This window comes from Schistocerca americana, chromosome 4 (genome assembly GCF_021461395.2).
Source record: "Schistocerca americana isolate TAMUIC-IGC-003095 chromosome 4, iqSchAmer2.1, whole genome shotgun sequence".
In the NCBI taxonomy this organism is placed as follows: domain Eukaryota; kingdom Metazoa; phylum Arthropoda; class Insecta; order Orthoptera; family Acrididae; genus Schistocerca; species Schistocerca americana.
In genome coordinates, this window is record NC_060122.1 from 797,858,253 (window position 1) to 797,882,264 (window position 24,012).

At 42.4% G+C, this 24,012-nt stretch overlaps 1 protein-coding gene across 1 annotated transcript in view; it reads left to right on the top strand.

Moving 5' to 3' along the window:
* The first annotated feature begins 581 nt into the window (after positions 1 to 581).
* LOC124612800 (motile sperm domain-containing protein 2-like) overlaps positions 582 to 24,012 on the top strand; it is an 84,306-nt gene continuing 60,875 nt past the window's right edge. The window contains exon 1 of the mRNA XM_047141215.1: positions 582 to 1,106. Coding sequence (XP_046997171.1) covers positions 1,025 to 1,106 — 82 coding nt within the window. The 5' untranslated portion in view covers positions 582 to 1,024. The remainder of the gene's footprint in view (positions 1,107 to 24,012) is intronic.

The following is a 24,012-nucleotide window of genomic DNA, read 5'->3' on the forward strand; positions in this document are numbered from 1 at the left end:
ACAACGATTTAGAGAGAGAGACATAAACAAATAAATGTATGATTAATGTTATCCGAGAACACGCTGCGGATAATAGGCAGAAATGAGAAAGATTTTTGGTAGATGTATCTAACTGTGAACTCAGTGACATTTTACGAAAGCCTTTTGTGCTAACAGATGACTTCAGAATGAACGAGTTACAATTGGAGTCAGTCTTTCGTGTCTTTGCCCGAAAGGAGCGATGCATACTAAATACTTACGGCCGTTCATGAGAATTACAAATTGTGTACGAAGAAGATTGCTTACGTAACACTTTAACTGCAATACTGGAATAATGTTGTTATATGCTGGATGTACGTCATGTTATCACTTCATTTCTTGTAGAAATATATACAGAAGTAAACAACCTGAAAATTATCGACGTAATAGAAGGAAACAGATTTTAAATGAATAATCCACGTATGTCCTACACTCGACTTATTTCTCGTTTCGGGAATGCACGCAGAACTAATAATTTACAGTGACTTGCACATTTATACATAAGAGCTGGATGAAAATTCGCAGACATGTAAAAAAAAAAAAGTGCTACTTTTCCATACGTTTCAGTTTTATAAGTGGCTTACAGTATTCTTCGAAGGCCATCAGGAAGCATGGTGTGATGTTGTTCACTATTATAACTAACAGTTACAAAACATTCGAAGAGCTACGACCCCAAAAAATTCATTTAATTTACCTGGAAGAGATTGTCGGGAAGTATGCCTACTGTACTTATCTTTGGATTCGGCGCCGTAGTTATGCCGGAACAAATGTCACTTCAAATGTCTCCTGTGTATGTGGGGCGGCATGGCTTTTGTTGTAGTTAGAACTTCCCTGGCCTGACTTGTCGTGTGAGCGTAGTTTGTTGGAACGAATTTGAAGTGGACGCGTCAGTACTTGCTGTGAGTGATATCAGTCAAAGGTCAAGTGCATGAAGAAACGTAAGTGTCTCGGAGCTTGTGAGCTGTGTGACAGTCGTATACATTGTTGTTGCTAAAATTATTACAGCATGGTTCAAATAGATCAGCAGATAGCTAGTCTGCGAGCGAGGTTCCTACAGAAGCTAGAGAGCGAAGGAGCACCTGAACCAGGTAATAACCAGTATGAATAGTGAAAGATCCTTGTAAGCGCCAATGCTCACTTATCTTTAGTCTTTAATACTCACTTCGTTTTAGAGTTTTAAATATATTGAAATTTTATCGCAAGCCTTACACTTTGGTATGACCCTGGCAACTCATGTCTTTAATTGTATTGTTCCTGTCATCATTCATCTTGCACTGCCTTTAACACAGAAAACTAATTTTCCGCAAAGTTCGAAAAAATATAACTATTGATAGTTCTGCAATTGCTGAAGTTTTAGTTATAGAAGTTACATATGACAGTTAAGCCCGTAAATAAATTTCTGGAAGAGTGACAGACGGGAAAACACTATTTAAGTGCCCCCAGCCCTGTTTATAAATTATCTGATTCCAATCGAGGCTTTAGGCCCTACGGTTGTACGAACTGTTATTGCAGGTTTATTTGATTAGTCATATGAGAAGTGAATAATTTACTTTATTAATATGAGGTTCCAGTGCAGAGTTAAGACATGGTTTTAGACTGGCCTCTATCTGACTGCATCCACGTCTAGTAGGCCCACTTGTGCCATTATCTTTATTGTGTACTGAACCTAATTACACGAGTTAGCATTCTCTGAGGGAAAATATAAAATCTTACGAAATATGACGAAAGCCGATCTTTCTGAAACATGGCTGTTTCAACATATCACTACAGAATTTCAGAATATAACGAGCACCAATTGTTCAGGTACGATGTGTCTTCGATCTCATCAATTATGGAGAGCCCATTGACATGTAACAAGTCAAAGTTCACATTAACGGAAAGAAGACCCTATAAGAAACTAATTTCATAAGTTAGCGTAACAAATAATTTCTAATGAAGATAACAGATTATACTTCTTCCGTACACTATTTTCATTTAGCCCTACAGCATTTCGTATGACTAACAAGAGGCTTCTGCTCTTCCAGTTGTAATAAGTAGCTGTTGATTATTTTCTTGCTGCAGATTGCATTCATAATTAATTTTCTACTCTGTGAACAGCCTTTACTGTCTCTGTATCTTATGCTACTTGGCTTTATTTTTCAGTTCTCTGTATTTGTAAAATTCCTTCAGGTCATTTGCGATGTGAATGCAAAATGACTTGGTCCATGTCATTAGGGTACAATTTACTTACAAAATGATCCAAGAGACATGAAACTAATTAACTACAAAGTGAATCCTGAGACTTTTTGCTGTCCTTATCCCTTCTAAGAATTCTTATGCTACATAATCCTTAATGAGGCCATGTCCATGCAGAATTTGCCTTGTCGTTATCCTTTCTTTTTTATTACCACCAGTAACTGCTTGCCTTCTCTCACTATGTGGTAGCATTTCATTTCTCACCTTGCTAACCCATTTCCTCTCTTCCATTTTTTGCCTAGCTTCATCTTAAGACGGCTTTTGACTACCATATATGCTCAGGGTCAGACTTCCTGCAAAATAACTGAAACCTCCAAACAAAACATTTTTCAGTGGTTCTCTTGGAGTGGATGGAATATTGCTGAAAATACTTCATTTTTTAAAGATAATTTTTTGTCTACTTTGCATTGCTATCTTTATTTCTTCTAGATATTCCCATTCATTCAGTTCTTTACATCCTATGTAGTATTTGCTTTCAAGGCTATTTTCCATTCAACATTATTTTTGTCCCCCTGTTTGCATAATTTTTGTTTTTCTAACATTGTGTGTTTCATAAGGATTTAAGATAGACTGCTGTTTCCATAACTTCGAGTTATTTCGTTGCGTACTGAGAAAATAGGCTGACATCAGCACATCACAGATACCACATTCTGCTCTCTTGTTTTTTGACCCTTCATGCTTTGCTCAGCACATTATCATATGCATCATTTATAAACTGACAAGAGTGGGATATAGGCAGCAGACTTATTATTATGGGATCTCACATTTCCAACCCGTCCATTAGAAATTAGAACATTCTCTCATTTCCTATTATTAAGACTACTTCAGTTCAAAAAAACATGTAGGCCTACATAATGTCTTTCCCACCCAAAAAGTATCCCCATTTATAGGTAGATGTTCTTATATTCTCGTCAGAAATTTTTTGTTTAAATTGTATTGCATCACCTTTGCTGCACATGAAAAAAAACTGATTGTTGTACCATTATCTGGGTTGACAGAAGCGTCCGATCCAACGCGTCGGCTTTGACCCGTGACGTAAGGGTGTTGTCGTGTGTGATGTCATGACGGCGCGGAGTTTGGTTTGAGTGTGGCTGTCTCCAGTTCTGTTTTATCTTATTTTATTTACTTTTCTGATCTGTTCGTTCTATCTCGTGAGATTTTTTAAATTTAAAAACACGTATTACTTATTTTAATTATGTTTCCTCGAATTTCTGTTTTAGTTTATTATATTTATCTTTCTGATCTGTTCGTTCTATCCCGTGAGATTTTTTTTTTTTTTAAAAAAAGACAAAAAACACTAATCAGCTACAGAAGCATCTTTATCTTCTATGGGTTGCAGGGGTTACGACCCCTGGGGAGGTGGGTGGGTATTCATGCATGGCTGTCTTCACTTACACGTTGTAGCTACGCAAGGTGTCTAAATTTGTTTATATTTAGTTTGCCCCCCACCCAAACCACCCCATTTCCCGCGCTTGTCCCGTTAGTGTCATTAGGCTTCTTGTGGGAAGTGTGTGTGTGTGTTTTTGTTTCCGCCATATTTGTGACGTCATGGGTCAAAGCAGACGGGTGGGATCGGACGCTTCCGTATTTCCCATGATCTCATTTCATAGATGTTGTATGATTGGAATAGTTACTGTTTGCATGAAGTCTTAGGTCTGTTCACTAGTGACCTGCTTTATTGCATGTCATTTTGACTTGTTGCAGTACTTTTTCGTTTAACTATTTCCCCATGTGTAAAATCAGAACTAGTGGTCTTATTTTACATTGCTCTTTTTGCAGTCATTGCCTTATGTACTATGACAACAAGTGTGTCACTGACCTGCAACAAATTGGAAATCTCTTCAGGCAGGAGCATGCAAACATGTGAAAAGTCTTAATAATAAATAATAAGAGAGATAGCCCAAACAACCACTATAAAGCGAATTCTTGCCTCCTCACAATCTATCTCTATGAAACAATCCCAGATTAAATCGTTCACATACAATAATAGCTCTTGGGAAGTGATTATATTCCAGATTCCGTTACAAAGGAATGTATTATAAATATTGCAACACCCTTGGAGATAGGAGTTGTATTTTCCAGCCTGCTTAAGGATAACATTAGTTGTCTGTCTACATAAGAAAGGAGACAGGTCATGTGTTCATAACATCAGATTTCTCTTGTGCCAACACTTTTGAAAATAGTACATTGCATGTGTCAATAAATTTATAAACATTTCACCTGTAACAGAACGCTGCGAACTTTCAGTATGGCTTCACAGAAAATTCATCTAAACAGAAAGCTGTTGAAAATATCATTTCTGCAATCCTCAGTGCATTTGAAATGAAATCATCAGTTGATGCCTTACTGATTGATCTGAACAAGGCAGTTACCTCTGTGAGTCATTGGATTCTAATAGATAAACTGAGGTGCTATAGCATAAGAGATTCAGAACTCTCTTCTCAAATTAATCTTGAAAATAGGAAGCATCTGTTCCACTGTAGTGATATAAGCTCTGGATTTGTAGAAGCCTCAAGGTTCCATGCTAGGACCTTTATTGTTTATAGTTTATATTAATGACCTACCTAAAATCATGCTGTGTAAATGTGTTCTGTATGCTGATGGTACCACTTTTATTGCAGCTGGATATGACATAGAAGACCGAAAGCAACAAAGCAAAGCCAGGCTAAGAATCTCTGGTATCTGGTTTAAACACCATGAATTATGGTAACTGTAAATCAGAAAAAAACTGAAAATGTAATTTTTAGTTGCACTAAATTGACAAGTCATATATCTGTTACATAAATGTAGATCATGTGCGAGTGAAAACATTATGCTTATCTCCTGTAATACATTCTTTCATAGCCACATCTAACACTGAATCACGAACACCAGCTTACAGAGAAAACATCAAGGAAATTCCAAGCAGCCATAAATAAAGCAAGAGATCAGCCAAATGACTTGCTTGATGGCAGTAAGTTAATAATAAATATATCCAAAACAACTTTTCTGAACTTCTTTTTAAAGGGAGAAGCCTCCAACATCTGTCATTATAAACTCCAATGGAAGTACACCCTAATTGGAAACAAAATTTTTAGACATAGGGGTTCAACATGGTCCGAAATGGCAGACACACATAACAGAAACAAATGTGAAATTGAAGAAAATATGCTACAGCCTACATTTATTTGCACACAAAGCAAATTTCCACACTGTTATATTTGCGTACCATGCCCAGTACTGCAGTGCTCTACAGTTGGTGTTACATTCTGGGGTAGCACAATTGCTAGCTCAGTTATCTTGGTGACCTAATAAAGATATAACGAGTAACGCACCAGCATGACAGATTCCTAGAGACCTAACTTCCTAAGGTCTTTAATCCTCCCACTCCCATACAACATAAAATAAGTTATTTCCTCATTTTCACTGTTTTATAAATCCTCAAGGTCATTCTGCGTAGATCACTACTACAATTGAGCTGCAGAATGTGAAGTGCAGCAGACTTGAAGCAAGAATATGTAAAAACTTCTACGGCTCCTAAAGCATGATCTAATAAAATTAATTTATTGCACTGTGACAGTGTATTTTGGTGTTCATCTACATCTACGTGATTACTCTGCTATTCACAATAAAGTGCCTGGCAGAGGGTTCAATGAACCACCTTCAAACTTTCTCTCTACCGTTCCACTCTTGAATGGCGCGCGGGAAAAACGAGCACTTAAATTTTTCCGTGCAGGCCCTGATTACTCTTATTTTATCGAGATGATCATTTCTCCCTATGTAGGTGGGTACCGACAGAATGTTTTTGCAATCTGAGGCGAAAACTGGTGATTGAAATTTCATGAGAAGATCCCGTCGCAACAAAAAAGCCTTTGTTTAATGATTGCCACTCCAATTCGCGTGTCATGTCTGTGGCGCTATCTCCCCTATTTCACGATAATATAAAACGAGCTGCCCTTCTTTGTACTTTTTCAAGGTCATCCGTCAGTCCCACCTGATGCAGATCCCACACCGCACAGCAATACTCTAGAATAGGGCGGACAAGTGTGGTTTAAAGAATCTCTTTAGTAGACCTGTGGCACCTTCTAAGTGTTACATGTAACTTCTCTCTCTATCTCTCTCTATTCTATGTCTATGGGTAGGACATAATTTGAGATGAGATTGCATTCTGGTAGTGGGGCAGTTGGAGGTTTTATTCCGGGGAAGCAAGGAAAAGGCAGAAGAATACACCCGATGCTGGATGACATCAGTAGATCACAGGAGGATGACAAATAATGAGGAAAGTAGGGGACAGAGAAGCATGGAGGGCTATGAAATCCTTACCTGCCGTAAGGCAGGTAACCAAATGACATTATTATTATTATTATTATTATTATTATTATTATTATACTGTAATCAAAACCCCTCACCTTGGAAATCCACAGATACGAGGTCAGACACCAAACAGTGGCAGAAAGAGGCCTGGTCTGTCCATCCCAGGGCTGCCTGCTCTATGTCTGCTGCTACATCCACAGCATGAATACTGACTGCCAAAGTTGCAAAACAGGAGCAGGAGGGGAGAAGGCTACTCCGGTGACACCAGATGTGCCAAATCTCCCCCACATCTTCAGATTCTGAACTATTGCTCATTGATGGGATTTCACCCCCTCCAGTGGCAGATCTGTCTTCCTGGCCTTTCACACGTATCCAGGACACCTCCAATATGACGATTCAGTGTAACTGCTGTGGGTATTACTATCACCTACCAGAACAACAACTGAATCTATCTTGTTCTGCAGTCTGTATCACTCTGAGACACTTCACCAGTCACCATTCCCTGATGCTTAAAGGTTACAGTGCTTTCTGTGCTGTAGTGGTTCCAAGATAGTATCTAGAGGGATATGTACTTTGGTTTGCAGTGAGTGCATTCGCCTCCAAATGAAGCTATCTGATTAAATGTAGTTAGAAGGAATGCTGGGAGCTCTATGTCTCCTTACTGGGAACATATATCCCTTCATCCCAGGTGTGGGCCAAAGTCCATAGTCTACTGGGCTTCCAGGGTTCAACAACTGTTATGGGTCTCTTCCTATAGGGAAGTCTTCGTACTTACTTGTTGGTTCTTGATGTACCCCTAGCGACCCACTTTGTGTCAGTGCTGATGTCCTCTTCTTGCATTACTACCTTTCGAACACAAATGACAAGTTCAAGGCATTTCCAAATCCTTCTCCTCCTGCCATGCTGAATTATGTAATGAACCTTTCACTGCTTTGGAACTACTTCGGGCTCTGGCCTCATCACATGAGGTGGCCTCACCTGATTAAATTCCTAATCAGATGTTACTCAAAGGCTCCATCTACTCAGGGTCTTCAGCTGTGTTTGGGTGAAAGGTGTCTTCCCATTGCAATGGCAAGATATTATCATGTCCCACACCTGAAGCAATACAAAAACCTAACATCCATCAACAGCTAATGACTGGTTAGCCTCACTAGTGTGCTGTGTAAACTGCTTGAAATGGTGGTTGCTCACTGATTATGCTGGGTTTGCAGATATTGGGACTTTTTGTCCATATATGTGTGTGGTTGCCAGGAGGGATTTTCCACAACTGACCATTTGATTACATTGGAAGTGGCAATCCATCAAGCACTATTCTAAATGGCAACACCTTATTCCAGTCTTCTTTTACTTGCATAAAGCATACACCACCACTTGGTACCATCACATTTTACTTGTCCTACATGATTGGGGCCTCCAATGCTCCCTACAGGTTTTTATTCATTGTTGGGACGGAGTTTAGTTTAGTTCAGTTCTATTCCACAAGTTATTCTTGGTCTCTTCATCACCATTAATGGGCTGGTGGCCTTGTCAGGCTGCTGATAACCCTCATGCTGTATGTTGATGAATTTGCATTTGATATAACTCCCACTCTAGCCTTGGCTGATACCAAGGAGTCATCCAAATGGCCTCCACTTGGACCCTTTCATGTGGTTCCAGTTCTCACCTGTGAAAATGGAACTCGTGCAGTTCTGACATCATACCCAGTCCATCCTGACTTAGAACTCTACGTGAGTGCCCAGTGCTTGGAAGTTTGTTGCACAATCCCATTTTTTTTCAGCCTCCTTTTTTATATGAACCTTACTTGGATGCCCCATATTTGTGAACTGAAGACAAGCTGCATGTGGAAGCTTAACACCCTCTGCTTCCTTGCCCACACCTCTTGGGATGTGGATTTCACTGATCACCCCTTATTTACAGAGCTCTGATCTTATCCCAATTGGTCTATGGTTGCATGGTCATATGGCTCAGTGGCACCTTCAGATTTGCAGTTGTTGGGCGCAGTCCATCTTTGTGGAGTAACACTGTCCAGACCAGTCCTATAGATACTGTCTCCTTGCTGAAATGGGAACCTGCCCTCTTCAGTTCAGATTGTACCAACTCTTGCTTTCTTATGCAATCTTCACCTTTCAATTTCCTTTTCATCTGACTTATCACTTTTTTTTTTCTTCATGAAAGGGCGTCAACCCTCTGACACCAGGCCCCGGCACCTGTACCAGTTGGAATGCACCTTAAGGCCCTCTGCCTAACATCCTCAGAATAAGATCCCTGTGTTTTTCCCATATCCCCACTCTCCTCACTCCCCTGTAGCATAGTACCCAGGCCATGGATTATGACTGATATACTTCAGGGCTGTAAAGTTTAATTCTTCCCCCAGACTTTTGACAACTGTTCCTCAGTTCTTCAGAAGTATCAGTGTGCTCCTGTCGTTTACACAGATGGTTCTAAAAGCATGGATAGGATGGGACGTGCTTCTACATCTCCCGCAGATCAGGAACAATGTTTGTTACCAGGAACATTCTGTGTTTTTATGATGGAGCTGATAGCCATTAACACAGCCCTTCTCATTATTAAACTGATCTCACCCAACTGCATTTTAATTGTTGTGATTCAGTTAGCAGTCTCCAGGCCATTGATCAATGTTACTCTTGTCACCCTTTGATATCTGCTATTCAAGAGCACCTCTTGGACCTTAGTTGTACTGCGTGCTCTGTAGTCTTTCTCTGTCCCAAATCATACATATTCCAGGGAATAAACTGGCTGACTGTTTCACTAGAGAAGTGATTACTTTTCTAACATTTGCTTTGACTATCCCAGTTGCAGATTTGCAGGTGCAAATAAGATCTCTTCTTACTCGGAGATGTAACATCTGATGGGCTGCTGCCCACTTTAATAAACTGAAACCACTAAAAACAAAATGTCAAGAGCTACTCCCGCATTTTAGCTGCCAAGCCTAATTCTTGATGGAATGTCCCTTCTTTCTGCCTGTTCATGCTAAGCGTAGTATCCTGGGTTCTTTGGTTCTAACATTGGGAGATGTCATGTACTGTTGAATTGGCACTGTTTTCTCCATAAAAATTATTTTTATTCTCATGTATGTTTTACACTATCTTTGTGGTGTGAAAGGTCGATTGAGGTGTCTTCTGTTGCAGGCTGGGTCTGGGTGCCCTCAACCTACCTCCTTTGCCAGCTGCCCTTCTCATCTCTCTTGTGCTCTGTTTTAATTGCAATGAGATGCCATTCCCCCTTTCTCTGTTGCACCCCAGTTTCCATTTTAGGGGAGCACTTCATTGAATAGTGGGTGCTGAACATCTCTTTAACACTTTGACTATAATGGGTCTCTGGTGGGATGGCTGTGGGAGGCACAACTTCCGTCACATGCAGAGCCTGGAGGAACTCTCAGCTGGCCCCACCGACCTACTGTCTCCATTGTTTCTTTCTCCTTCTTTTATTATTTTTGGTGCAGCTGATGCCCATTACATTTTTGGCCTTCTCACTTTTCCTGTTGTGAAGTTGCCGATTGGAAGCAAATGTTTACTGTGAAACTGTCTACACCTCTAATTGGGTTGGCTTGGAGTCGAATGTGGGTGGATTTCTCTTGCCACACATGGGCCCTGAGACACCCTCTTATCTGCTTAGACCTACATACCAGTCTGATCCATATACTTTTACTCTGCTGTAAGTTATTTCTCATCTCTGGCATCAATATTACTTGCAATGCTTCCATTTTACCACTCCTACATACTTTCATAATAATCTGGTCACATTTCTGGCAAACATCACCAACTTCATATGAACAATCTCCAGGCTGAGGGAATGATGACCTTCCTGTTCAGTATATTAACCTCCAACAACTACAGTTAAGCTTTGGTTACAATTTTTACCTTGTTCACTTCCTTCTGGTATCAAATTTACAATTGCTAGGTGCCTCAAGATATCTTCTTTCCACCAGTTCCTTCTCTTCGTCTAGTTGTACGATAACTTTTTTCCCCAATTTGGGTCAGTATGTGTTCATTAGTGTTTTGATCTAATCATCTAATCCTAACCATTCTGCTGTAGCAGCACATTTCAAAAGCTTATGTTCTCTTCTGTTATGAACTACTTTATTGTTCATTTTTCACTTCTATATAAGGCTGCACTCCGTGCAGTTACCTTAAGAAAAGACTGTTATTTCAAGATAAGATTAAGGTTTTAGTATCTATAATTTATTTTTCCACATAACATTTTACAATATGTCATACATACAGACGTACAAGTATACACACACATTGTGAGAGAAGAGGGTGGGATGGGTGGTTGGCCATTGCATTGTTGAAGGAATCATCCTGCTGTTGGATCTCTCAGGTTTTCTTGGCATGATTAGTAGTGTGCTTCTTGGTGTTCTGCAAAGTTGGTTCCATTTTAAGCACAGTGCATAAAATGGAAACAAGAACTCTGCAGAACAACTGGAAGCACAAAAATAGATAAGGAAACTTGAATTGGTATGTACAGTGCCTGAGAGCTGAGGCCCATTTCCTAATAAATGCATTACCTCTGTTGATTGTACCTTTCATATAGTACTCTTAAGTTTGCACATGCTTGTAAAATGTTGTAAAGTAAAAAATAAATGTACTATTCATTTGTACTCTCTTGGTTCTTGTACATGTTGCATACTAACAATCCCAACAATGCATCACACTTGCTAAACATGTATGGGAATTGGATGTACATCCCAGGTCCTTATCTCAGTCAACCCCCCCCCCCTCCCCCTCTACTCTTGCGTGTCCACCTCCTCCTCCTCCTCTTCCTCCCCCATTCTCTGTCTCTTACTCCTACTCCCCCCCTCTTTCTCTGTCATACTCCCAGTCCCCCCCCCCCCATCTTTCTCTGTCATACTCCCAGTCCCCCCCCCATCTTTCTGTGTCATACTCCCAGTCCCCCCCCATCTTTCTGTGTCATACTCCCAGTCCCCCCCCATCTCTCTCTGTCATACTCCCAGTCCCCCCCCCCATCTTTCTCTGTCATACTCCCAGTCCCCCCCCCCATCTTTCTCTGTCATACTCCCACTCTTTCCCCCCCCCTCTCTCTGACCTACTCCCATTCTTTCCCCCCCTCTCTGACCTACTCCCATTCTTCCCCCTATCTCTGACCTACTCCCTCCCACTCTTTCCCCCCTCTCTCTGACCTACTCCCACTCTTTCCCCCCTCTCTCTGACCTACTCCCACTCTTTCCCCCCTCTCTCTGACCTACTCCCACTCTTTCCCCCCCTCTCTCTGACCTACTCCCACTCTTTCCCCCCCTCTCTCTGACCTACTCCCACTCTTTCCCCCCCTCTCTCTGACCTACTCCCACTCTTTCCCCCCCTCTCTCTGACCTACTCCCACTCTTTCCCGCCCTCTCTCTGACCTACTCCCACTCTTTCCCCCTCCCCTCTCTCTGACCTACTCCCACTCTTTCCCCCCTCTCTGACCTACTCCCACTCTTTCCCCCCCCCTCTCTGACCTACTCCCACTCTTCCCGCCCCCCTCTCTCTGACCTACTCCCACTCTTCCCCCCCCTCTCTCTGACCTACTCCCACTCTTCCCGCCCCCCTCTCTCTGACCTACTCCCACTCTTCCCGCCCCCCTCTCTCTGACCTACTCCCACTCTTCCCGCCCCCCTCTCTCTGACCTACTCCCACTCTTCCCGCCCCCCTCTCTCTGACCTACTCCCACTCTTCCCGCCCCCCTCTCTCTGACCTACTCCCACTCTTCCCGCCCCCCTCTCTCTGACCTACTCCCACTCTTCCCGCCCCCCTCTCTCTGACCTACTCCCACTCTTCCCGCCCCCCTCTCTCTGACCTACTCCCACTCTTCCCGCCCCCCTCTCTCTGACCTACTCCCACTCTTCCCGCCCCCCTCTCTCTGACCTACTCCCACTCTTCCCGCCCCCCTCTCTCTGACCTACTCCCACTCTTCCCGCCCCCCTCTCTCTGACCTACTCCCACTCTTCCCGCCCCCCTCTCTCTGACCTACTCCCACTCTTCCCGCCCCCCCTCTCTCTGACCTACTCCCACTCTTCCCGCCCCCCTCTCTCTGACCTACTCCCACTCTTCGCCCCCCCTCTCTCTCTCTGACCTACTCCCACTCTTCGCCCCCCCCTCTCTCTCTGACCTACTCCCACTCTTCGCCCCCCCCCTCTCTCTCTGACCTACTCCCACTCTTCGCCCCCCCCCTCTCTCTCTGACCTACTCCCACTCTTCGCCCCCCCCCTCTCTCTCTGACCTACTCCCACTCTTCGCCCCCCCCCTCTCTCTCTGACCTACTCCCACTCTTCGCCCCCCCCCCTCTCTCTCTGACCTACTCCCACTCTTCGCCCCCCCCCCTCTCTCTCTGACCTACTCCCACTCTTCGCCCCCCCTCTCTCTCTGACCTACTCCCACTCTTCGCCCCCCCTCTCTCTCTGACCTACTCCCACTCTTCGCCCCCCCTCTCTCTCTGACCTACTCCCACTCTTCGCCCCCCCTCTCTCTCTGACCTACTCCCACTCTTCGCCCCCCCCTCTCTCTCTGACCTACTCCCACTCTTCGCCCCCCCCACTCTCTCTGACCTACTCCCACTCTTCGCCCCCCCTCTCTCTCTGACCTACTCCCACTCTTCGCCCCCCCTCTCTCTCTGACCTACTCCCACTCTTCGCCCCCCCCTCTCTCTCTGACCTACTCCCACTCTTCGCCCCCCCCCTCTCTCTCTGACCTACTCCCACTCTTCGCCCCCCCCTCTCTCTCTCTCTCTCTCTCTCTGACCTACTCCCACTCTTCGCCCCCCCCTCTCTCTCTCTGACCTACTCCCACACTTCGCCCCCCCTCTCTCTCTCTGACCTACTCCCACACTTCGCCCCCCCTCTCTCTCTCTGACCTACTCCCACTCTTCGCCCCCCCCTCTCTCTCTCTGACCTACTCCCACTCTTCGCCCCCCCTCTCTCTCTGACCTACTCCCACTCTTCGCCCCCCCCTCTCTCTCTGACCTACTCCCACTCTTCGCCCCCCCCTCTCTCTCTGACCTACTCCCACTCTTCGCCCCCCCCTCTCTCTCTGACCTACTCCCACTCTTCGCCCCCCCCTCTCTCTCTGACCTACTCCCACTCTTCGCCCCCCCCTCTCTCTCTGACCTACTCCCACTCTTCGCCCCCCCTCTCTCTCTGACCTACTCCCACTCTTCGCCCCCCCTCTCTCTCTGACCTACTCCCACTCTTCGCCCCCCCTTTCTCTCTGACCTACTCCCACTCTTCACCCCCCCTTTCTCTCTGACCTACTCCCACTCTTCGCCCCCCCTTTCTCTCTGACCTACTCCCACTCTTCGCCCCCCCCCTCTCTCTCTGACCTACTCCCACTCTTCGCCCCCCCCTCTCTCTCTGACCTACTCCCACTCTTCGCCTCCCCCCTCTCTCTCTGACCTACTCCCACTCTTCGCCTCCCCCCTCTCTCTCTGACCTACTCCCACTCTTCGCCCCCCCCCTCTCTCTCTGACCTACTCCCACTCTTCGCCCCCCCCCTCTCTCTCTGACCTACTCCCACTCTTCGCCCCCCCCACTCTCTCTGACCTACTCCCACTCTTCGCCCCCCCCACTCTCTCTGACCTACTCCCACTCTTCGCCCCCCCCTCTCTCTCTGACCTACTCCCACTCTTCGCCCCCCTCTCTCTCTGACCCTCTGACCTACTCCCACTCTTCGCCTCCCTCTCTCTCTGACCTACTCCCACTCTTCGCCCCCCTCTCTCTCTGACCTACTCCCATTCTTCGCCCCCCTCTCTCTCTGACCTACTCCCACTCTTCGCCCCCCTCTCTCTCTGACCCTCTGACCTACTCCCACTCTTCGCCCCCCTCTCTCTCTGACCCTCTGACCTACTCCCACTCTTCGCCCCCCTCTCTCTCTGACCTACTCCCACTCTTCGCCCCCCTCTCTTTCTGACCTACTCCCACTCTTCGCCCCCCTCTCTCTCTGACCTACTCCCACTCTTCGCCCCCCTCTCTCTCTGACCTACTCCCACTCTTCGCCCCCCTCTCTCTCTGACCTACTCCCACTCTTCGCCCCCCTCTCTCTCTGACCTACTCCCACTCTTCGCCCCCCTCTCTCTCTGACCTACTCCCACTCTTCGCCCCCCTCTCTCTCTGACCTACTCCCACTCTTCGCCCCCCTCTCTCTCTGACCTACTCCCACTCTTCGCCCCCCTCTCTCTCTGACCTACTCCCACTCTTCGCCCCCCTCTCTCTCTGACCTACTCCCACTCTTCGCCCCCCTCTCTCTCTGACCTACTCCCACTTTTCGCCCCCCTCTCTCTCTGACCTACTCCCACTCTTCGCCCCCCTCTCTCTCTGACCTACTCCCACTTTTCGCCCCCCTCTCTCTCTGACCTACTCCCACTCTTCGCCCCCCTCTCTCTCTGACCTACTCCCACTCTTCGCCCCCCTCTCTCTCTGACCTACTCCCACTCTTCGCCCCCCTCTCTCTCTGACCTACTCCCACTCTTCGCCCCCCTCTCTCTCTGACCTACTCCCACTCTTCGCCCCCCTCTCTCTCTGACCTACTCCCACTCTTCGCCCCCCTCTCTCTCTGACCTACTCCCACTCTTCGCCCCCCTCTCTCTCTGACCTACTCCCACTCTTCGCCCCCCTCTCTCTCTGACCTACTCCCACTCTTCGCCCCCCTCTCTCTCTGACCTACTCCCACTCTTCGCCCCCCTCTCTCTCTGACCTCCTACCACTCTTCGCCCCCCTCTCTCTCTGACCTCTTACCACTCTTTGCCTCCTCTCTCTGACCTCCTACCACTCTTTGCCTCCTCTCTCTGACCTCCTACCACTCTTTGCCTCCTCTCTCTGACCTCCTACCACTCTTTGCCTCCTCTCTCTGACCTCCTACCACTCTTTGCCTCCTCTCTCTGACCTCCTACCACTCTTTGCCTCCTCTCTCTGACCTCCTACCACTCTTTGCCTCCTCTCTCTGACCTCCTACCACTCTTTGCCTCCTCTCTCTGACCTCCTACCACTCTTCGCCCCCTCTCTTTGTGTTACTCCTCCTCACCCCCTCTCTCTGTCATACTCCTCCTTATCCCCCCTCTCTGTGTAAATTTCTTCTCCCCTCTCTGTCCATCTCCACCTCCCACCCCCACCCCTCTTCCGAATTTGAGCCTCGTTAATTGATGTAACAAAGGAAACCGTGATTTGGTATCATAGTTGAAAACCCTCCTACTACTAGAATTTTTGTTGTTACACTGAGAACCAATGGGGTCAGTATGATCCCAAGTATTAGCACAGGATATATTGGCAATATTATATTTATTTTAATGAACTGGCACAAAAGCTTACATTACTGATTGAAACCAGGTAAACTATGTATACAAGCACGCACAGATTTTGTCACAATCCTTGATCCTATGATTCCTCACATTTAAAACAAAGAATCTCTGAATGTCGTTTACAGACAAAAGAAAAGCATCTTCTGCAATTTTCTGAATGTTTTATATCCACTGAATGTTCGCATAGGGAGCACTGTCCACATTTTGTTTCTGTATGCACTTCTGTTGGAGGAGGAGGACCAGGAAGAGAAGCTTTGCTGTGCTGACTTCTGTTTTTCTGTACTAGTCTTGTTCTCAGTTCCATAAGAAATTCTCTTCTTTTGTAGTTGTTTTTTTATTCTAGTCACGATTTAAGCCCAGCCAAATTATGAAAGCATTTGGGCCACTAATATCCAAAGCATTATTAAAAATAGTTCTGTCTTCTTGGCATACATTTTGTGGTGTAGGTCCTGATTAACTCGTCCATTGTGTCTACACCTTATTTAGTTGCATTGTAGTCTAGGATTATAATAGGCTTTGCTTTGCTGTTACGTATTTCCTCTCTGAAATGCATAGTACTCAGCGATGCCACTATCTTACCCTTTTTGGGCAATAGGAGACTATTGTAGCTGATTCCTGCACTGCAAAGAGACATAAAGCTGCAGTTCTTCTCCTAGCTTCGATAAATTCTGCAGGTAGTTCACAATGACTTGTTCTTAGTGTGCCTTGCAAAGTCATTTGTTTTCGTTCTAGTTCCTTTGCCAACTCCAAACTTGTAAACTAATAATCTATTGTGATATTCCTACCACTCCCAGATTAATGTTCTGTCAATTCTAACACTACTCTTTTTCCCTGATTTATTTCTCTAGGCTAGCCAGCCTTTGCCCTTTCCTGTGTACATGTACAGGTCTCTGACATAGTAATTAGTGCTGTCACATGCAGCCCATATCTTTTATACCATACTTCCCAGGTTTCGAGGCGATGTACTGGCAGAATGGACAACTACCCCTAAAAGTTACCAATTATTCATCAACTGTAATATTCTCGTGTGGTTCATATGCATCATGTAATGTGCTTACCCACTGTTCAGATAAATCCCTAATAGGAGCCAACTTATCACGGCTATGATTCTCTCGCCAGTGTTGAGAATCATCTAACCAAATACAGTGTGATATTTATGTAAAGCGATTCCTACCCATAGAACTATTGAAAATAGGTCGGCCATGCTCTTCATTCCATAAATTCACTATGCCCTTATTGTGACCTTTGTACACTCCCACAAGAATAAGCAGGCCAAGAAACCATTCAAATTCTTCTCTATCAAGATCTGTCAATTTGTTAGCAAAATTAATGTTACCCTCTTTGTTGGTCCACTTGAAAATAATCTGAAAAATGCTAGGCTTCATAAATAATTCAAATGCTGACTGCACAGTATTTACACTCCATACAGTATGCCTCGTGGGACCTGGAGCCATCTTCAGTATGTTTCATGCTGGCTGTCTCCTGTGTAATCTAACAGGATTTTTTCCCCATGTTTCATTTCCCTTTCTCAACCTGAAAAAATGGGATTACATATTTTACATATGTACTTACATATTATTATTATTTCTTTCTTTTCTCAGACGTTATGTCTGGTCAAAAATGGAAAGTGACGCGGACCTTAATCAAGCGTGACTTCCTTTTAACTGTACGGTATATGTTACATTGCATTTAGGAACTTTCGGGTTATCGAACATGTATCAATAATTACAGATTTCTGTAGTTGTATATATACGTTTGGATGTAGCTGTATTGCGTTGATGTACTGGTGGATATTGTGTGGTATGACTCCTGTAGTTGATAGTATAATTGGTATAATGTCAACTTTATCCTGATGCCACATGTCCTTGACTTCCTCAGCCAGTTGGATGTATTTTTCAATTTTTTCTCCTGTTTTCTTTCGTATATTTGTTGTATTGGGTATGGATATTTCGATTAGTTATGTTAATTTCTTCTTTTTATTGGTGAGTATGATGTCAGGTTTGTTATGTGGTGTTGTTTTATCTGTTATAATGGTTCTGTTCCAGTATAATTTGTATTCATCATCCTCCAGTACATCTTGTGGTGCATACTTGTATTTGGAAACGTGTTGTTTTGTAAGTTTATGTTGTAAGGCAAGCTGTTGATGTATTATTTTTGCTACATTGTCATGTCTTCTGGGGTATTCTGTATTTGCTAGTATTGTACATCCGCTTGTGATGTGATCTACCTATTTGTTGTTTGCAAAGTCTGCATTTATCTGTTGTGGTATTGGGATCTTTAATAATATGCTTGCTGTAATATCTGGTGTTTATTGTTTGATCCTGTATTGCAGTCATGAATCCTTCCGTCTCACTGTATATATTGCCTTTTCTTAGCCATGTGTTGGATGCGTCTTGATCGATGTGTGGCTGTGTCAGATGATACGGGTGCTTGCCATGTAGTGTTTTCTTTTTCCAATTTACTTTCTTCGTATCTGTTGATGTTATGTGATCTAAAGGGTTGTAGAAGTGGTTGTGAAATTGCAGTGGTGTAGCCGATGTATTTATACGAGTGATTGCTTTGTGTATTTTGCTAGTTTCTGCTCGTTCTGTGAAGAATTTTCTTAAATTGTCTACCTGCCCATAATGTAGGCTTTTTTTTATGTTGATAAATCTCCTTTCTGCTTAATGTGAATCTTTCTGTTGCTGAATGTATGTGATGTATTCTATTTTTGTGACATTTTGATCGTAAGTGTATTGAGTGCTTCTAGGTCTGTGTTACTCCATTTCACTACTCCAAATGAGTAGGTCAATATTGGTATAGCATAAGTATCTATAGCTTTTGTCTTCTTTCTTGCTGTCAATTCTGTTTTCAGTATTTTTGTTAGTCTTTGTCTATTTTTTTTGTTCTTCTTTAATATTTGTATTATCTATTCCTATTTTTTGTCTGTATCCTAGATATTTATAGGCATCTGTTTTTCCATTGCTTCTATGCAGTTGCTGTGGTTTACAATATGTAATCTTCTTGTTTAGTGTATTTTCCCTTGGCTATGCTATTTTTCTTACATTTGTCTGTTCCGAAAGCCATATTTATATCATTACTGAATACTTCTGTTATCTTTAGTAATTGGTTGAGTTGTTGTTTTGTTACTGCCAGTCGTTTTAGATCATCTATGTATAGCAAATGTGTGATTTTGTGTTAGTATGTTCCAGTAATATTACATCCATAATTTGTATTATTTAGCATGTTGGATAGAAAGGACTTAATGAGTCTCCTTGGTATATACCACGCTTAATCTGTATTGGCTGTGATGTGATATTATTTGAATTTGTTTGGATATTAAGTGTGGTTTTCCAATTTTTCATTACTATGTTGGGGAACTGTATCAATTTAGGATCTACTTTGTATATTTCCAATATCTGTAGTAACCATTAGTGGGGTACACTATCAAAAGCTTTTTGGTAATAAATTTATGCATAGTGCAGCGACCTTTGTTTAGTTTTCGCTTGATACGTCACCTCTGTATCTATTATCAGTTGCTCTTTACATCCTCGTGCTCCTTTGCAGCAGGCTTTTTGTTCTTCATTTATAATTTTGCTCTGTGTTGTATGTGTCATTAATTTCTATGTAATGACTGGAGTTAATATTTTGTATATTGTTGGTAGGCATGTTATGGGGTGGTATTTTGCTGGGTTTGCTGTGTCTGCTTGATCTTTAGGTTTCAGATAAGTTATTCCATGTGTAAGTGTATCAAAGACACTATGGGTCTGCAATGTAACTGTTAAATAATTTATATATAAAAACAAAGATGAGGTGACTTACCGAACAAAAGCGCTGGCAGGTCGATACACACAAACAAACACAAACATACACACAAAATTCAAGCTTTCGCAACAAACTGTTGCCTCATCAGGTAAGAGGGAAGGAGAGGGGAAGACGAAAGGAAGGTGGGTTTTAAGGGAGAGGGTAAGGAGTCATTCCAATCCCGGGAGCGGAAAGACTTACCTTTGGGGGAAAAAAGGACAGGTATACACTAGCACACGCGCACATATCCATCCACACATACAGCCACAAGCTTATATATAATTTTTCCTACGTGGAATGTTTCCTTCTATTATATTGTTAAATAATTTAGTTAGATGTGAATGTGTTCAGGTGAACTACTTTAGCCAGAAATTTGCTGTTTTATCTTTTCCAGGGGCTTTCCAATTGTGCGTACAATTAATTGCTCGGGTGACTTCTCATGTTGCAAAATTATCACTTCAGGCATCTGAGGTATCATCTTGTATGAGTCTGTTTCTGGTTGTATCCACCGTGCATGTCTGTTATGTTGTACCAGGTTTGACCATATGTTGCTCCAGAAGTGTTCCATGTCTGTTATGTTTGGTGGGTTGTCTATTTTAATGTGTGTGTTATCTATTTTCTGATAAAATTTCTTGTGGTTTGTGTTGAATTTTTGGTTTTGTTTCCTTCTATTTTCACTTTTTTTGTCTTCGAAGTCGTTTGGCCAGTGCTTGTAATTTCTGCTTCTTTTCATCTAATTGCTCTATCGCTTCTTGTTGTGAGATTTTACCTAACCTTTTTTGTTTTTTGTCTGATATTTAATTTCTTATAAATTGTGTTAGCTGTCCGATGTCTCTTCTCAGTTTTTCTATTCTGATTTGTAGCCTGTGTTGCCATGCTGGTTTTGTGGGTTTCTTCTGTGTGTTGGTTGGTTCTGATTTCTGCCTAGTGTGTATATTTAGTGTAGTGAGTGCTCCTATATAAACCTGTAGTTGTAACTCTTCCATAGTTGTATTTTCATTTATTTTGTTGTGTATGATTGTGTTGGTAGTTGTTATTGTTGTTTCGACTTGTGGGTTATTTGGTGGTCTATGCAAGAATGGTCTAATGTCTGTATTTTGTATTCTATACATGTCAGCTGAAATTTTTCTTCTATATCTAACATGTGTGTCACTTCATGTTCGATTTGTGCTTGTTCTGGTGGCTGTCTTAAGACTTCGTTTTCCTTTGATTGTTTAATTGATGCGTGTTGTTCTTTATTTGTTTGCTCTGGGATGTTTGAGTCCATTACTGTATTTTCTTCGTCTTCTGAGTGCACATTATTTTGTTCCAGTATTTGTTGTACTTTTTGTTTGATGTTTTCGAATTCTGACTGGGGTATCCTGCTATTTTTTATTATTACACGAATCTGATCGGCTAGTCGTTGTTCTGTTAAAAATTTTAATTCTGGGTACCTGATAATAAATGTTGTGTATACTTGTGATCTGTAGCCAGTTCAGTTGGTTCCTAGGTTTGTTGCTTGGTAATAACAGAACATGAGGTGTCGATTAACTTCATTTGACCATCTCATCCTCTGTCTTTGTTTTCCTTCTAGGGTGGTTGCAGGAAGCATATCCTGCAAAACACCTCTATTTGGATTTAAATCATTTTCCAGTTGGCTAGCAGTGTCGTTACCATTGTGGGCGGGCATAGGGTTCAAACGTCGTCCCCGACCATGAAGGCGCTTGTCCGAGGCTTCTTTAGTTCTGTCCTGAACCAACTAATCACACTAAAAGGGGGGTTAGCCCTATTAGTGATTTGTTCTTTTCGTCGCCTTTTACGACTGGCAGAACACACCGGAGGCCTATTCTTTTCCCGGGCCTCCACGGGGTTTATTATTATTTATTATTAGTACTATCATTAAAGTTTTTGCAAACATATCGTAGATTATATATACTTATTTGAAAACATTCTGATTTTAGATGTCTGCAACTTCAGGAAGTAGTTTCCTAATCCCCAACATCTTCATCAGAATCTTCAGATAATTCACTGCCTCCAGAAACACCTTCGTCGTCGTCAGACTCCTAATTCCCCTTCTTCATTCAAAATTGCATGTATTTCAGCACTACTCAAATGTTTTCTAGTCATAATGTAGTTCTTGCACACGCTGAGGCAAAACACTAGCAACAACTGAGGCAAGAAAGGGCAATAGTGGGCATAAATATTAAGTGGGATATGGTAGTTTCATTGTAACATGTGTTTTGTATAACATCTGTTCAATGTAACATTCATCATTCTGTTTTCATAATGTTACATTCAAGAAACAAAACAAAAAATTTATATTGCGGTCAGCAGGTACTCAGTGCATAGTCCATGAATAAAATTTAATGTGTTGTAAATGTAAAACTGAACAATGTCATTGCATACAAGCTAAGTCATAAATTTTGAAAATAATCATTTTGAAAACAAGGGAGATAGATATTTCAAATGTGCTTATGGGGTCATATTGACTCCAGTTGTACTAGGAGGGTTAAAATGAATGGGTATATTGGTTGGGATTGTTAATATACGTGGTGTGAAAGAGACCACTCCAGTTCCTGGATCTTGAGGATAGTAGCTCCAGCAAGAGTATTTCACATGGTTTTGATCTGTGAATGGGTAGGATTACGAAGTTCCGAACTATTCAGATTCCATAGTAGTATTCTTCTCTTAAGCTGTAAAGTCTAAATACAACTTTCTTGTTTTCTGTTAAAACAAAGTGTGAGGAATAAAATGGAACAGTACATTGTCATGCATGCAAGTTTTGTTTGAAATTCTGTATAAGGAGAATATATATAAAAGAAACAATTTATGGTTAAAATGATCTAATATAGTATTAAAATTGACTGTGAGGAAGAAAATTAAACCTTACATTTTTACAGCACAGTATTTTTTGTCATAGCCAGTTTTAATCGAGAGCCTGTGCTGTGTTGTTTAAAAAATATGTAGCCTGTATCTGTCCAAATGTTTATTACAGTATCATGTAAAAATTTGAAGTATATCCGTGAAGAACTTTCCGAGATATTTGGTAACAATGTTAAACTAAGACTTTTCGTAATGTAGTAGATTATCATCCTTTCTCTGTAGCTTACACCTGTTATTCAGAGAATTTTGAACATTGTGCACCATTTTACATCGTCAAACACTTTTTGGATTGACAAACCCTGTGCATATTGCTTGATTTTTCTAAAAACCCTTGTTTCCATTATCAAGCACAATGTTATAACTGCCTCTCTTCTGCCAGTTCCTTTCACAAAACCAAAGTGTTTGCTGTCTAACAGATTTTCCATTTTCTTTTCTATTCTTGTCAACAGTTTTATTGAAGGAGCTGTTAAGTTGTTTGCACAATAATTTTCACACTTACCTGCCTTGCTGTCTTTGGGATCGTGTGAATATTTCTCTGGAAGTCCGATAGTACATCTCCAGACTCATAGTCACACCAACTTGAATAGTTGTTGGTTGCCACTTTCCCCAATGACATCAGTCTGTAAATTTGATAATAATTTAGAAACTCTGAATTATTAAAACGTATTTGTGAAGAAATGAGCTATTTAAGATTCTTAGAGGACATTCTAATAGTCAAAGTTACCCATTTATTTCCTTTATCTGCTGCTGCTGCTGCTACTGAAGTGGCTACTTTTGGAAATGTCTTCTTAAAAGATCAGTTTGGACAGTATACAAAATTATAACATTTTGTATCTACATTTTTTTCTCTAAACATTTATTCCAGGTTTGGTCTGCCAGTTCCCTTGAAAAAGTATGTATTTTAGGCTTAGAGAAGATTCTGCTGTAGGCTTGTAGTTTTGGGGGATCATAATTCAGAACACTAACTTACCTCATAGTAGAATATTGGCCAAGAGTGTGGGAGCCATACCAAACAGGACTAACTAAGGATATTGTTGCATAAAAAGATGGGGAATGAGAATGGTTGTAGGTTTGTTTTATTGATGGGGGAGAGTCACTGAGATATTAAAAAACCTGAGCTGGCAGAGACACTAAGATTGATGCCATCTGTCCCATGAAAGCCTACTTCTAAGTTTCAAAAAACAGTGGTCAGAGAGGAATCAGTGAATATATTACAGTTTCAAATGTATTACTCCCATAGGAATTGCCAAGATGATGTAAGATTAATTGCATAGTGCATAGAGGCATTTAAGTGACATTGTGCATAGACATTTAAACACTGATTCTTCCTACACCCCATAAGTGAATGGAACTATGAGAAACCCACAGACACCACCCAATCACATCTGACTTACAAATAATCTCCCTTTGTAAATGCACCAACTACTCCCTGACTGATTAACTAGCGTACTTCAAAGGAGACCCTTTCTCACCGCAGTGCTCAATGAAATACAGCAGTTAAATTATATATGTCAC